Source organism: Myxine glutinosa, chromosome 7 (assembly GCF_964187855.1).
Source record: "Myxine glutinosa chromosome 7, kmMyxGlut1.1, whole genome shotgun sequence".
Lineage (NCBI taxonomy): Eukaryota > Metazoa > Chordata > Myxini > Myxiniformes > Myxinidae > Myxine > Myxine glutinosa.
Window position 1 is genome coordinate 84,386,474 of NC_136267.1, and position 17,654 is coordinate 84,404,127.

General features: G+C 42.1%; 1 protein-coding gene across 5 annotated transcripts in view; it reads right to left on the minus strand.

Moving 5' to 3' along the window:
* LOC137414408 (uncharacterized) overlaps window positions 1–17,654 on the minus strand; it is a 383,519-nt gene that overhangs the window by 130,178 nt on the left and 235,687 nt on the right. For all 5 annotated transcript variants that reach the window (XM_078781942.1, XM_068099932.2, XM_068099930.2 and 2 more), the window contains 2 exons: window positions 7,628–7,708; window positions 2,393–2,500 (listed from right to left, as the gene is read on the minus strand). In XM_078781942.1, coding sequence (XP_078638068.1) covers window positions 2,393–2,500; window positions 7,628–7,708 — 189 coding nt within the window. The remainder of the gene's footprint in view (window positions 1–2,392; window positions 2,501–7,627; window positions 7,709–17,654) is intronic.

Genomic DNA, 17,654 nt, shown 5'->3' on the forward strand with positions numbered 1-17,654 from the left:
TTCTCTTTGTGGAAAACACGGTGAGATCCTTAACATCCAACAACTAATGGGACGCAAACGGGGCGCCCAGTTTAGCGGTACACCCATTGATGAATCACCCTGCCTGTGATTCACCCATGACAGGTTATAGCTGGGTCGGGATTCAAACCCAGGCTGGACAGTTTAGACTTTAGAGTCAAGTGTGCGTACCTCCAGTCCAGGCCATCCTGCCAACTTGTATGCTGCATACAGGTGAAATATAAAGCGCGAGATATTTTTATATATACTGTATATTTTTTTTTAAATTGGTGTGGTTTTTGGCGGGCTGGAACGGATTAATAGCATTTCAATGCATTTTAATGGGGAAATTTGATTTGAGAAACGAGCAATTTGAGTTACGAGCTCGGTCACAGAACGAATTAAACTCGTAAGTCAAGGTTCCACTGTATATATATATATATATATATATACATGCATATATTAAAGAAAGGCATTTCTCATGTACATTGTACATATTTATATCTTATATCATATATTTGACGATGTGAAGGATCATTTGCTTGATTTGAGTATACAACTGTAAAACTAGGTACTATGGCTTATGGAAGAGCTTAAACAGAAAATACATGCAGGATTAGGACAAGTTAGGCAGCAAAGGAACACATTCTACGGGAGTTCAATTTGGAGTCGCAGCACCACGGACCTAAATACTCAGATAGGAACAACAAACTGGGCAATGGCCAAACAAATTGAACATCTCATCAAAATGTGTAACGTCCAAATATCCATTTAGTAATTCATTCATACAGCGTTACAAATAATACGACAAAGGATTAATCGTGTCCACCTGTCAAAGCCAGACGAACCTCCTCTGTACATGGTACATAAAACGCCATGTTGTGGTTTTTACTCATTTTTCTCATGGATGTTCTTGGGGCATGACACACTCGAGGCATTAAAATGAACCAGGTGGCACTTTTCCTTGTTAGTTGAAAACTACATTTGTGGGTGGAAGAATTGGGCAGAATGAGGATCACCTAAGTCCCAAGGTATCAATCTTCATTTCAAGGACCAAGTTTTGATGCCCAATGATATCAACATTTTGAGATACTCCATTTATAGATGTAGATGTTATTTTTCATGGCATCTTCACTCCAGGAAATATTTAGGGAGGTTTTGGTTTGCAATGAGACTGACAATGTTGACAAATCCTGGTATAGGAAGCCAGGTCCTGGCCTTTACCACATTCACACCACTATGAAGATCCTGGCCTGACATCATTTTCACTACATGGTAAATACAACTTTTGTTCTTGTGGCCTGAAAGCAGAAAACAGCTGGAAGGTGATGGAGATCTAAATGGAACTCCTTGTTATTTCTCACAGTTAGTTGTTTCCCACGGTACTGGAGAGAATTCTGTGTAAGATTAAAATCTATACTTTATCCTGGTACTGCGACCCCCTCCCAAACCCCCAAACCCCTCCACACATCCCTACCCCACCATAGCTTTGGAATCTCTGAGACAGCTGGACATATAAATGATTCCAACGCGGGATCCAGCTGGACTTCCAAGGCAGGCACCAGGTGCTTTCCCGAGAAGTTCCGCTGCCATTCCGCCCCCATTCCCCTAATCCTGAGGCCAAGCACAATGAGCTTCCTTCCTGCTTTGTTTTCAAGACTCACCATGGAAAATTCCTCATTGCTGGACATGCAACACGATAATATGGGATGGAAGTGAGAACATGAGTGTGGTAAAGTAGCTGTGAAGTGGTGTGTTATCCGTGTGTCATACACTCCATGGCGAATAATTAAAAAGCGAATCGACTGAGGATTAAAGGAAGCCATCCATTATCATTGTGAATGGTTGGTAATAACATCACATGACATATACACAGCACCATGTACAGGATAGTATGCATCCAGCTGCAATATAAACATCATTAATGGGGTACTTTGATGATTGGAGTGACTCTAAAATTTAAGATTGAGATGTTTTTAAACATGAAAAGGGTAATTCAGAGTATGAATCTCCTAATATGGGATATAGTGGATGTGAGATATTTATATTGGAAAATACAAGATGACAATGTGCAAAGACTACATGTGGATGAAATGATTTGGATTTAACTTTTGGATCCGAAAAACCATGTGTGGATGAATCAGCTTCGATCCAATATCAAAACATTTGGATCGAAAGACTACTTGTGGATAAATCCATTTGGAACAAACCCAAAAACATTTAGAATTAACATTTGGCTCAAAAGACTACATGTGCATGGACATATTTGGATCTAATACCGAAACATTTGGATTTAACATTTTCGTTGTGACCAATGCCAAGAACTATATGAAAACATGATATAGTAGCTTTGTCCCTATACAAGCCATTTGTCTCTGCTGTCCTATTTTCTTACCTGAGGATGGAGCGGTTCCTCAGGATGTGGAGGTGGAATCAGTGGCCAATCCACAGTTGGATCATCAGGGTACCCGCTTGCGAGCTCAGCGGATCCCTCTCCTGATTCCTTAAACACAATTTCCACATACAGATTAAATGAATTCATAACACTCCCCTCAGGCCCTCATTCCCCCATCGTACATCTACTGGATAATTTGGCGTAATCTACTACTACCACTACTACTATTACCACTTACTAATACTACTACTACTACTACTACTACTATTACAACTACAAAAAATAGTAATACCACCAGTACTACTCCAATTACTCCAACTATTAATACAGTACTACCACCAAAACAACAATCGGACCACAAACCTACATAAGTGCGTTAGCTCTGAATTTGGCAAATCCTATGGAATCTCATCCCGAGGAAACGGGATCCACGCATGCACACGTGCACACATGTGTGCACACATGCACACATCCACGCATGCACACAGAGGAGTAAGGAAATTGTTTTAGTCTGTCTGCCTGTTTGGCTGGCAGTCAAACAAAATTGAAAATCATTACAAACGGGAAACTTAGTATAAAGGAAGCGTCATAAAGGACACAAACGGGCACAAATATCTAATTGAATGTGTAAAATAAGGTGGTGTAAAAGACGGTGCATCATCGGCAGTAAACATCCGAAAGTTTTTCTTTTCTTTTTCTACAGCCCTCAAAATTTTTATTTCATTTCAATTGAATTGTGTACTTGAACAATGTAGAACACAAATCTCACCTGGTTGGCACTTCTAAAAAAACCTCCGTCTGGCAGTACTTGAACAAAATATTCCGTCATCTTGACGAATTAAATTTTCTGCGCATTGTGGAATATTGAGATTCAGACAAAATCACGGGTCATAGTAAATATCGATCATGCTCGGAAACACAAAGCAAGAGTGTAATCATTTTAATCAAGACCCTTCTCATGTCCTTTTTCTCAAAACTGCGTGGGGTAAGTTGTTCTATGAACTCTCTCGTAACCCTCGCCAGAGGAGAGGGTATTGCATTTGGGCCGTTTGTTTGTCTGTTTGTCCACACAGAACAAGAGTTTGCTTTTCACTGTAACTAGTGGTCCAATTGACAAGAAATTTTCATGATAGGAGCGCCTTCTCCTGTAGGATTTTTAATGATAATTGTGATGTCATACATCACGTGGTTATGGCGCCATCTTCGAAAAACTGAAAAACTTTGCACCTCTATATCTCCGAAACCACTCCATGGAAAACATCAAACATGCCCCATTCAGGATTGCTCCAGCTGACATGGCATTTCCATTATGATTATCCCTTCGCTAAAGATGGCTAAAAATGCTCCACTCCTCAAGTCAGATCTAGTTAGGCCAGAGCAGGCTAAAGTCAATGAGACCTCATGTCTAAACAAGTAACCTGACACCATTCAAAATGTAATTCCTCCTCATCCACAGGCAACCACTAACGTTGAGAGAACGGTATTTTGTGGTGATTTAAAAAAAAAATACATTTGCTGCAATTTAACTGACGATAAGGTCCATTTAATTATTAATTATTAAATATGCATGGGATGGGTGGAGATAATTCAGTCCAGTAAAGGTTGAAGGCCTCCCTTGACATAATCCATACCTTACAATTCCGGCCCATGTGTACTCCAGCATTTGTACTTAAAGTAGAATAAATTAGTGGACATGTTTTAATTATCGGATACTATACAGTATGCAACGGCTCATCCTAATTATTATGGTGTAAATGGTCTCTGCATGATGTTGGTAAAGCAGAAGGTAAGCGGGCACGTACCCCTTTGTGCTGGAATACAGGCATGGTGGGCTCGTTCCAGGGCATTCAGCTCACTTCATGATGATGTGAAGATGATGACTGGCAACAGTCCCTGAACTCTGTCTGGCTTCCACACTGCTCCACGCTCTACATTTGAGGCGGATTCTACCCCAAGTCTAACTGTTGCTGCAAGCTCCACATTTGAGGCCGATTTTATCCCAAGTCCAACTTCTCACTCCCCCTGGTGCTGTCATCAGTCCTGAACTTTGTCTCTGTCCACTCCAAAATGAAGCCCACTGGCATTCTACCACTTATGTCTTATAGGGTTAGGTGAGTTACGCTTCACCTGGCCAAACCTTCTGCTCTGGTTTGCAGCACTTCACATTCTCTGGGGGCAAACAGATGGCCCCTGCGGCTCCACATAACCATGGGCAATGATAAGAAAAATAAAGGGGAGAAAAAAGGTGGGTAAAAGGGAAAACTGGGTTTGGGAGACTTTGTGGCATTACCTAAAGCTACTTTATCTCCATTACATTGGGCTCAGGTGCACTCTTACACAAAATACATATGCAGACAGCATGATGTACAATAGGCACAACTTCTTTTGTATGCAGCACAAGGCTGTGGAGTGCACCATGAATTGAGGGTACGGCTGTGTCGCTGAAGCTAAGCTGGAAGGTGACATGCATTACGTGGTAGGGTAAAGGGTAAAGCATTCGGTAGGGTAAAGCTCATGATGTCACACAGCCAGTAGACTCGAGCAGTACCTTGTATATTGTCCAGAGGTCGTTACAGGCCTGTCAGTATGTGTGTGAATCCTTGCGAGTGCAATGGAAGCAAATACTTATTGCTTACCTGAAACATTTTGCTACCTCGGAGACATGCTGAATGGAGAGGGTGGATCAGACTCGGCAACGGTTGCTAGAGTGAGATGTGCATGGAAGAAGTTTCGGGAACTGAGTGGCGTGCTGATGAGGAGGGGAGTGTCGTTGAAGCTGAAGGGAAAGGTGTATGCTGCATGTGTGAGAAGTGTTATGATTTATGGGAGCGAGACATGGGTCATGAACGTAGAGCAGCAACGAAGGCTGGAAAGGGTGGAAATGCGAATGGTTCGGTGGATGTGCAGAGTATCGTTGAGAGAGAGGAAGACAAATGACGAATTGCGAAAGATGATGGGAATAGAACCTGTGATTGATGCTGTGAAGAGGAACAGGTTGAGATGGTTTGGTCATGTGTTGAGGAAGGATTAAAGTGACTGGTTGAGAAGAGTGATGGAAATGAATGTAGAAGGAAGTAGAGGACGGGGAAGACCGAGAAAGACTTGGCTAAAGATGGTGGAAGAAGAAATGCGGGCAAGGGGGTTAACAAGGAGAGATGCAGAAAATAGGGCAAAATGGAGAAGATTGTCATGGGGACCGCAAGGCTAACCCCCGCTCTAGCAGGGAAAATGGCCTTAAAATGCCTGTTGTTGTTGTTGTTGTTGTTGCCTAAAATGGGGCAACGGAATATAGAAAATGCTGTTGTTCTACGGTGATAAAACATATATTCATATAAATACCAAAAAATAAAAGCTGACCTTCTGTACTCTTGCCACATATTCATCTTGTGATCTCAAATCCAAATTTGAGTATAGAGCAATAATAACAAATTTGACTTCACTGTTCCAATACTTATGGAGAGCTCTGTATATTCACATACAGGGTGTCCACAAATTACCATTCCGAATTCAAACCGCAATGAGAAAGTATCACAAAATGCAAAGCTAGAACGGCACTCGGTAGAGCACATACCTCCGCTAGGCTGAACAGTTTATGTTTTGTATCCCAACATTAGGCCGGATATGGATTCGGACCTGAACCAAAATCTAATCAGCTAGTTATTATCATCTAACCAACTGGTCCACCAAGTTTAGTCATAACTCGTCCATAACTTTTTTAATATTATGTTATATATCTCTTTTCGCCCGATCTCTCAATGGTGAAGAATCACTTAAAAATTAAATAATCCTCGTATCCGAATCCATATTCAGATCTTCACCAAAATCGAGTCAATTCGTACTTGTCACACACACAACCTCTCCACCAAGTTTCGTCCAAATCCGTCCATAACTTTTTGAGATATCCTACTATATGTCGGTTTTGGCCCTATCTCCCAAAGGTGAAGAATCACTTTAAAAATTATACTAGCCGGATCCGAATCCGGATCTTCACCAAAATCTAATCATTTCGTCCTCGTCACATACACTATCTCTCTGCCAAATTTTGTTTGAATCCGTCCACAACCTTTTGAGATATATTGTTCACAGACAGACACACAGACAAACAAACAGAAAGGGGTGAAAACATAACGTCCATGCACCTTTGGAAGCAGAGGTAAAAATGTTGTAAAATTAATTAAGTCGTATTTTCCATATTCAGATCATATTAATGGTTTGTTGAAAATTTGATGACGAAAGCTGAAATTATTTAATAATAAAAAAAGAACTTATGGCCTGGAGAGACAGCCACGCAATTTCAAAACCCCATCTCCCGCTGAATGGACGGATAACATGGACGGAGCTAATAAAAAGTATGATATTTGATGAATACAACGATGCGGTTTGATGCACTTGAAAGAACATTTCTCAAAGTATTGTTGTCAAGATTTGTGAAGATCATCATAAAGCATTTATCATCATTTGTTTTCTATAAACCAGACAACACTGCTCTTTGTTGTGGGGGCGCCATCTGCAGTAAATGTGGTGTCACACGTCATGCAGGCGACACCTGGGAATGAAAAAAGTCAATAAAACTTTGAGAAATGGTCTTTCACGTGTATCAAAATGTATCATAGTATCCCATTTAATTATTATTTTTATTACGGTTTGAATTTGGAACGGTAATTGGTGGACACCTACACAATACAAACCTTTTGCTCAATGTCGTGTCACCACAATCACCGAGTTTGAACTCATGTTTCTGGGAACCTCCTCATCATTACTCATCAATAAATGGCTATCTCAGTATTCTGGTGTATCTTGCGTCATTGACAACCTCTCGATTAGCGTATTACCACGTTAAAAAAAAAAAAATTCAATTCCTCCCAACCCGTTTTCCGTTGCATCCAAATTGCCTACGCCCATCAAAGCCTGCACTATTATTACCAACCTCTGGCTATTTGTTCATGTTCTATCCTTTTTAAATGCTGACCATTGCGCAAGGAAGCAACAAGTATCGTTTTTAAAGTTTTTGGTATAATTTGGACGAACAGGGCTCGAACCGCCAATAGCCCAGACTCAGAGCGGATGCTCTAACCATTGCATCACCAAGGCTGCTGATGCTCCTCAACAAGACTGTTTCAATACATTATCACAATCACTCATAAACAAATCTCCCAATACATCCACAAGTGGTGTGTTTGAACACCTACATGCATTGTGAGAAGACTAAATCAAAAGACAAATCTTTTCGCTTACCTCTTCTCGTCCATCCTCTTCATCGCACAGCATGCCAGGGCTTACAAGACTCCCAGATATTCTCAACTCCTGGATTGATCCCTGCAAGGAAATAACGCACAAATAGCATCACTGCCCTCATCTTGATGATCATTTTAATCAACCGTTTATCTCATTACAAACTGATCAGAGAGATGACACAAGGTGTCCTCTTGGGTCACAATGGTCCAAAACACCTTGTTGTAAGAAGGAGGAACTCATTGAGCACATACAAAATGTTAGCTGTCCTCCAGGTATTAAACATCACCTACTGACTCACCATTAAGTATCAAATAGAAAATGGTCGTTAAGGACACATCAAAGGACGAACAATTACAGCCATTCTGCCAAATCGACAGACATCATTCAAATATACACACATTCAAAACGTTGTGGATGAATTATGATAAAACTAGATGCATGAGTTAGTTACAGTGCATTCAGAAAGTATTCAGACCCCTTCACTTTTTCACATTTTGTTATGTTGCAGCCTTGTGCTGAAATCGTTTAAATTCATTTTTCCCTTCATCAATCTACACTCAATACCCCATAATGACAAAGAGAAAACAGGATTTTAGAAAGATTTGCAAATTTATTAAAAAGAAAAAACTGAAATATGACATTGACATAAGTATTCATACCCTTTGCTATGACACTTGAAATTTAGCTCAGGTGCCTCCCATTTCTCTTGATCATCTTTGAGATGTTTCTACACCTTGATTGGAGTCCACCTGTGGTAAATCCAATTGATTGAACATGATTTGGAAAGGCACACACCTGTCTATATAAGGTCTCACATCTGACGATACATATCAGAGCAAAAACCAAGCCATGAGGTCGAAGGAACTGCCTGCAGAGCTCAGAGACAGGATTGTGTCGAGGCACAGATCTGGGGAAGCCTACAAAAAAAATTCTGCTGCATTGAAGGTTCCCAAGAGCACAGTGGCCTCCATAATTCTTAAATGGAAGAAGTTTGGAACAACCAGGACTCTTCCTCGAGCTGGCCACCCGGGCCAAACTGAGCAATCAGGGGGAGAAGGGCCTTGGTAAGAGAGGTGACCAAGAACCCGATGGTCACTCTGGCTGAGCTCCAGAGATCCTGTGTGGAGATGGGAGAAACTTCCAGAAGGACAACCAACACTGCAACACTCCGCCGATCTGGGCTTTATGGCAGAGTGGCCAGACGAAAGCCTATCCTCCGTGAAAGACACATGAAAGCCCGCTTGGAATTTGCAAAAAAAAGCACCTAAAGGACTCTCAGACTGTGAGAAACAAGATTTTGTAGTCTGATGAAACCAAGATTGAACTGTTTGGCCGTCTATTTATGTCGTCGTAAATCGTCGAGGTACGATATATTTATATATATATATATATATATGATATAGCATAAATGAGCTTGAATCTACTAACCTGTCTCGTTAAGGTTTAGATACAAGAGAGCCTCAAAGGTAGTTTTACCTTTAAACATCCTCCCCAAGGTCCTCCAACAAAGGATTATGGAGAAGTTTGAGATTGGTTTCAATAGGATTGGTTAGAGATAGAGCTAGTTTGACTTGGATTGACAAATTTGATTTTAGTTTAACTTGGTTAATGTTAGAGCCAGTTTGACTGAAGAAAGACTGAAATTATTTGAAATAAAAATGATTTACACCTTGTATGGGGTGCTGGTGCTGGTGATAACCTGGCCACTTTTCATCAAAAGACACTGGAGGATATATAATGTCCACCTGAAAGTGTCGGCAGACAGGTCCCCGGTTTGAAGTCCCATCCAATTGATAGCGCACACTCATTGATGTAACCCCCTGCTGCGAAATACCAAACCAAACAGCTCAAAGATAAGTCTTAGCTATTCTGTCAACCACTTTACACCAAGAGATATAGAGAACGACAGGACAAATGTGCATATGACAATATGACATGGACATGAAGAAATAAGAGGCTGTGGAACCCCGTGAGCTGCTCCATACAGATATGGCATTCAGTATCATGGACAAGGGAATTTTCCTTCTGCGTGCTGCCAACTGAGGTCTGTGGCTCAAACTCACAAGACTCTGCATTGTGAGATAAAAGTTCATTATTCTGAACAGTGATGGCAGGCAAGTCAGTTTGGGAAAATTAGTCAATTCAAACACAAGACTTCTCAAAACAACCACTTTAGAAACTGGAATGGCACTCGGTAGAGCGCATACCTCCGCTAGGCTGAACAATTTACGTTTTGTATTGCCCGTACATAACTTTTTGAGATCTCGTGCAATGTATAGTTTTTATCCCTGTCACTCAATGGTGAAGGATCACTTAAAAATTATCTGATCCTGACCTAAATCTTCACCAAAATCTGATAATTTCGTCCTTGTCGCACACCCAACCTCTCCACCAGATTTCGTCTGAATCCATCCACAACATTTTGAGATATCCTGTCCACAGACAAACAAACAGACAGGGGTGAAAATATAAATTCCGTCCACCCTCGGTGGCGGAGGTAATAACACAGCTGGGGCATGTTCAGTCACCAAGCAGCTATAATATATCTAGCGCTTGCCAAGCCAGGCGTTTATCAATGGTTTTGAATGGAGTGCTTGCTCGAATGCTCAAGCCACTTGGCGAGCGCTCTACAAGAAACTTCGGAACTGAACACACCCTGTATACTATTGGTTGTGCAAAGTGTACATCCATAATAGATGTTTAAAGGCCCAGTATAGTATCTGCATCACCGCTTAGACTGATGGCCCCCTACGAAGCCCGTCCTCCAGATGACATCACAACCTCCAGATGACATCACAAGCCAGTCCTCCAGATGATATCACAACCTGGGCACCTTCATGCTGCCTATGAAGAACCACCTTTAGAGACCATTTTTTCCCTGCAGAGCAGGGGTTGGCCTTTTTCGGGCACCGTGGTCCCCTTTTTGGCGCAATGTTTTATGGCCGGATGCCCTTCCTGCCGCCAACCCTGTTAGTCGCCGTTTGTGACACACAGGGAATTACCAGTAAGCTGGTACTCAATTTGCCGACCTCGGAAGGATGACAGGCTGAGTCAACCCCCCTGGCATTAATTCAGCGATCGACCGGGATTCAAACCCAGGATCCTAGGATCCCAAGCCGCACCCTAACCACTAAGCGACTAAGCCAACACCAGGCTAAAGCACTTCATGCACCCTAACCGCTTCATGCTGCCTATAATAGGCCAAAACAATTTCATTAATATCCGAACATTCAAAAGCCTCTATTTGCACCAATCTTGTCCTTGAGGATCGAGCTGCCAAATACACAAACATAAAAGAATGTCAGTTTATGAAATTTAACACCCAACCCAAAAAATCTTGTAACACAAAATTGAACGCACATTTTATACTGAAAATGAGGCACGTCAGACCCCAAGAGATGGATGCCCGGGCCTAGAATTAAATACCGAACACCTGAGGCAGGTGTATATGAAGCCTCGATTTAAGCACTGTACACCTGGGATGCACAGGTGGCTGTGGGGGCTCAAATTTGGCACCAAACTTCTGGGCCAAACAGGCGAATTCCGGGCCTCCATTTGAGCACTGAACACCTGAGCCGAACACTGGTATATGTGAAGACTCAAAAGAAAAAAGATTGTTCTCCCAAAAGCAAAAAGAATTATTTTTCATCTAAACAACACCCCTCAAAACAATTACAATGCGATTCACAGACATTCTGGAAAAAAAATTCCAAGAATAAATCTCGGATGAAACAGCATTCTTCATTGTGGGAGTGCAACGTGTAGGATATAATGCCAAACGCGTCGTTTCCGCACGCTCGCACTATGAAGGTTTGTTACTGTGGAGTACCCCAACCGCAAAAACCACTTGACTGCTCATCACATTGAAAGGGATGAAACTCGTGTTGAGGGGATGGCTTTGTGGAGGAGAAGAGAAGCAATCAAGCAAAATGTCATCTTTCAAAAGCGCAGAGTACGAGTCCAATTCAACACTTTGATTCCCAGTATAGACAAACCCATCATCACTGATGTGACGCCCGTTCATTCATTTGCCAATTTTACAGCAAAGGAAAACAATGGCGTGTTGTGTGGAATCTCGCCGGGGACTTTGTGCACACATTCTCATGCATTGACAAATGGCATTCATTCTGAAGAGTCTCGTTACTTTTGATCTCAAAGGCTAAAAAAAAACACAACAATGCAACAAGCCTTGAATGACATTGACACTTTGTGAACCTTGTGACATGTACAGTACTGATTACATCTGGGGTAACGGAACGAATAAAGGGCATTTGGGGTAACGGGTACAGGTAAATGCAATTTGGTGTAACGGGCATGGGTAAAGGTCATTTTGGAGGTTATGGGCACACATAAATGCCATTTGGGGCAATGGACAAGAGTAAAGGCCATTTGGGGTGGTAATAGGCACAAGTATAGGCCATTTGGGATAACAGGCACAAGTAAAGGACATTTTGGGTAACGGGCACGGTTAAGGGCCATTTGATGTAATGGGCACAGATAAAAGCAATTTGGGGAAACGGACATGGCTAAAGGCCATTTGGTGTAAGGGGCATGAGTAAATGACATTTGGGGTAATGGGCATGCCACAATCAAGGTAAAAAAAGGAAAAAATTATTGAAACGGTTATTTATCAAGAAAGCAAGGCATCAATCAATTGGGAATTATTTGGCATAATGCAACGATCCACAGCATGATGGAATAAGCCTCTTTAAGTGTGGGTTGGTTCTCCACTTTGTAAACTGACTTTCGTTGAAGTCCAATGAAGTCCAACCAAGTTGAAGTCCAATGACCTAAGACTAATTTTGACACATCAGGAGCTGCAATATTCTATGACTTTCTCATAAGCCGAGCTTCACCCATATATTCCTTGATACATCTCTCATTCAGTTCCAGCAAGTCTCAAAATGTGGGCACCAGTTAACCCCACTCCCCCTGCTTCCCAACATGTGCCTCCCTATTTCATCATTCTACTTTTTCTGCCTTCAAACCAGCATGTCTCAATGCACTCAGTCATCTTCCTTCCACACTTTCACTCAACCTCACCAACAACACCTATTGTAAATCACCGCATATTTGTGAGGTCTATCAAAATGGCGTGTGTGACTCATTCCTCCTCGTTTTGGCCACATAAACCATCGATGTGTCTGCTCCTTCAGAAAGAAGCAAAACACTCGGGCCAGTCGGAATGTGTCTCGTACATCATCCCAGGTTTTATACTCACAGTCAAAACTCCTACGGATGCCGATTCAAATTCCAGATTTGCATCTCAATCCATGTCTAACATTTCAGAGCAAAACACTACAGTATGCCACATTTTACAGTATTCCACAGAAAAACTATAACACATAAACACCATAGCACAAACAGATGTGGAAATGAATCAGGGCATCCAAAACACATAGGGTCAATACTCCTGGCACTCACCTGGTAGAATAAACAGTATATTGCACCGACTAGTGGTATTTTACACCAATTTCAATGGTTGCTAGAAGCCAGGGCAGCTTGTAGAATCATACTAACATAATCATAAGACTTTAAACAAACAAACAAAAAATACCTATTTTGGGGGGCAAGCCTCCCTCCCCCCAACCTCATATACCTCCTAAGACCCCAATTTTTCTAATGCCTTGAACAAACATTTGCTTTGCATACTTTGTTGTACCATTGTGTGTAAAGTTGTTCTGATAATAGTTTTTTGCATCCCAGGAGCAGTTGTCTCGTACTCTCTGTTTCTGTCTTGCAGAATCTACACTTGTCCGTCTGGCTCAGTTCCGCCATCTTTTTTAATCCATTTGTGTAATGTCCTTGATCTTGGGCATATGATTCGTTCGCCATCGTAGTTGAGCTGACCTCTTCTTAGCCATTCCAATGAGCCTTCTTTGTTTATACTCACTCTGTTCAATTTTTTTGTATTTTCCTGCTCATTTGTAATTCTCCCAGTTGTTGGTGTATATTTCTTGATATTTATTTTACCTCAATCAGCTTTATTTATTTATCGAGAGATCAAAAAAATATATTTATTTTGTCTTTTTTGCAATTGTTGGGTTGCATTTGTTGCTGTTTCATTTTTATGCCTTTGTGATGCCATCTTTGAGATGCCTTTCCTGTGCAGCATCTTCTATTCGCACCTGTTTTTGGAAATTATTTACAATGTGAGTTAGAGATACTTTTTCAGGTTTGTTGTGTTTATGTTTGTTTACAAATTGCATCGGATAGTCTGTTGAGCATTTCACATACTCAGCTAGTCCTACACTCATCGCTCTGTGCACCTGGTTAAGTTCCATCAGGCCGCTCCCTCCCTCTCGTCTTGGCAGGTACATTCTTGTGATGCACTAGTTTTTGTAAAACATTTCGTGGATGGTAAGGAGTTTTCTTGTTTTGATGTTTAACTTGTTGATTTCTGATTGGGGCCAGTTTATTATTCCGCAGCTATATTGGAACACTGGTAGTGTGAGCTGGTTTATGGCTTCGATTTTGTTTCTTGGGGAGAAGTATGTTTTCAGGATCAGCTTCGTTATACGTAGGTATTCTTTGGCGATTGTTTTGCGCATTTTTTGTGACATATCTGGTGGCCCTCTTCTACTCCGAGGTATTTGTATCTTTCTACGCCGAGGTATTTGTATGATGCTTCGTTTTCTAACTGCTGTATTGTTGTTTCAAGGTCAATTTTATGTGGTCTGTTTTTGCTGATTTACCTTGTACAAATGTGCACTTGCCGCACTTGTCTTGTCCAAATTCTATTTGAATGTCACGGAATACTTTCTTACTAGCTTTAGTTGTTCTGTCAATTTTGTCATTTTGTGAGAAGAGATTTAAATCATCCATGTATAGTAGATGTGTCACCTTTCCTATTTATTTGGATGTTCATCTATTGGTTGTTAGGGTGTATCCGTGTCCTTGTTAATTGATGAGGTTACTTAGTGGGTTCAGACCCAGACAAAACAGAAGGGGGGAAAGACTGTCTCCCTGGACACAGACTGTGTTTGTGTGTGTGTGTGTTCGTGGAGAGGGAGCGAGAGAGGGAGCGAGAGAGGGAGCGAGAGAGGGAGCGAGAGAGGGAGCGAGAGAGCGAGAGAGCGAGAGAGCGAGAGAGCGAGAGAGCGAGAGCGAGAGAGAGAGATAGAGATAGAGATAGAGATAGAGAGAGAGAGAGAGGGAGGCCGAGACTGCGAAAGAGACCAAGACCGAGAGAGAGTGAGAGATCTAGACTGAGAGAGAGAGAGACCTAGACTGAGAGACAGAGACCAAGAGAGAGGGATAGCAAGAGTTAGATAACGAGAGAGGTAGTGAGAGAGATGGCGAGAGGGAGAGATAGTGAGAGGGAGATAACAAGAGAAAACAGGAAAGGTAGCGAAGGAGAGATAGTGAGACAGGGAGAGGTAGATATCGAGAGGTAGATATTGAGAGAGGTAGATATTGAGAGAGGTAGATAGGGAGAGACATAGATAGTAAGAGAGGTAGATAGCAAGGTAGATATCGAGAGAGGTAGATATTGAGAGAGGCAGCTAGTGAGAGAGGTAGATAGTGAGTGAGGTAGATATCGAGAGAGGTAGATATCGAGAGAGGTAGATATCGAGAGAGGTAGATACCAAGAGAGGTGGCTATCAAGAGAGGTAGATAGTGAGTGAGGTAGATATCGAGAGATGTATATATGGAGAAAGGTAGATAGCGAGATAGGTAGATAACAAGGTGGATATTGAGAGAGGTAGATATTGAGAGAGGTACATAGTGAGTGAGGTAGATATCGAGAGAGGTAGATATTGAGAGAGGCAGCTAGCGAGAGAGGTAGCTATCGAGAGAGGTAGATATCGAGAGAGGTAGATATCGAGAGAGGTAGATATTGAGAGAGGTAGATATCGAGAGAGGTAGATATTGAGAGAGTTAGATAGCAAGAGAGTTAGATAGCGAGAGAGGTAGATAGCGAGAGAAGTAGATAACGAGTGAGGTATATAGCGAATGAGTTAGATGTAGAGAGAGTTACATAGCGAGAGAGGTAGATAGCGAGAGAGGTAGATAGTGAGTTCGGTATATAGCGAGGTAGCTATTGAGAGAGGTATATGCCAAGAGAGCTGGCTAGAAAGAGAGGTAGATAGCGAGTGAAGTAGATAGCGAGTGAAGTCGATTGTGAGTGAGTTAGATATAGAGAGAGTTAGATAGCGAGTTAGGTAGATAGTGAGGTAGATATCGAGAGAGGTAGATACCAAGAGAGGTGGCTAGCAAGAGAGGTAGATAGTAGTGATGTAGACATCGAGAAAAGTAGATAGCAAGAGAGGTAGCTCTTGAGACAGGTAGATAGCGAGAGGGGTAGATAGCGAGTGAGATATATATCGAGAGAGTTAGATAGCGAGAGAGGTAGATAGTGAGAGAGGTAGATAGCGAGAGAGGTAGATAGCGAGAGAGGTAGATAGCGACAGGGGTAGATAGCGAGTGAGATATATATATCAAGAGAGTTAGATAGCGAGAGAGGCACATAGCAAGAGAGGTACATAGCGAGAGAGGAAGATAGCGAGTTAGGTAGATAGCAAGAGAGGTAGATAGTGAGAGTGATATCGAGTTAAGTAGATAGCAAGAGAGGTAGATAGTGAGGGAGGTAGAACTGAGAATTGTCGATAGTGAGAGAGGCAAATATTGAGAGAGGTAGAGGGAGAACAACCCTGGTGTTGGCTTAGCGGTTAGGGTGCCGGCTTGGGATCCTAGGATGCTGGGTTTGAACCCCGGTCGATCGCTGAATTAACGCCAGGGGGGTTGACTCAGCCTATCATCCTTCCGAGGTCAGCAAATTGACTGGGATGAATGATCCCGGTGTGTATCCCGGTTTAGAATAGGTACACTGTATCCCTGCACATCCTAAGAGGCGACTAAGGGTTGGCGTCAGGAAGGGCATCCGGCCATAAAAACATTGCCTCAAACAGGGAACCATGATTGTCATGGGGCCCGCAAGGCTAACCCCCGCTCTAGCGGGGAAAATGGCCTTAAAACGATCATACACATATTCATTCATTCATTCATTCATTGTAGAAGTGAGAGAGGTAGAACTGAGAGTTGTAGATCGCGAGAGAGGCAAATATTGAGAGAGGTAGAAGTGAGAGACGTAGCTATCGAGAGAGGCAGATAGCGAGAGGTAGAAATCGAGCAACTACTGTAAATGGGAATACAAGTAGAAAAGAATGAATGGACAGGAAGAAAGCAACATGCCCCAACCTCATGTAATAAAAGGTATGTGAGTGAAGAGATGCAGACTCAGAAGGTGTGAGAGGGAAATAACAATTAAAAGGTTTCCTCAGGATGGGACATACACAGAATATGTGCAAGGGTCCAGATGTGTGTGTGAAGGTGATAGTGAGGTATTTTGTGCACATGGAGAGTGTGTGTGAGGGTTGAGATGCACAGTGAGAGGGTGTGCAACCGTTAAGAAGCGAGAAGACGGGGTGATTTGTCTGTGATGGCTAAACTTGCTTGGAGAGTAAAATCAGTGCCAAGGAATGGAAAAGCGATTGGATGAGCGGCTTCTGGATTTTATTTCATTTTGCTTTGCCAGACTAGTGACTTGGCCTACTTGAGGGCTGGGGGCCCATGCAGAGTGTGATTAGGAGGGATTTCAAACATTATACTTTCAATAACAGTTTGTTTATGTTCTCAACATTTAGCCTGGAGTACACATCCTTTACTCAGAGGTGTACTCCATGTCCCTTACATCGAGATGTGTGGCTTGAGGACCAAATCATAAGGCCAAGCTATCTATCACAGGAGAATAAATATATAAACAGGAAAAGGCATTGGCACAAGTAGACGTACAATGCAACAAGCATCAGAATCGAAACATCTTCAGTGATTCAGAGTAAATGGGGAGGAGGATGCTGGATCGGAATCCAAGAGGGTGCAGGTTCAAATCCAATTGAGAGCATCAGCTTTAAAGATTTGGATTCCAAGCTTGTGGATCACAGATTTGATCTCAAGTGAATTAACATGTTATCGGGATTTGGGAAAAAAACGAAGATGCTTTACCAAAGACCCTCGGCAAGGGGGT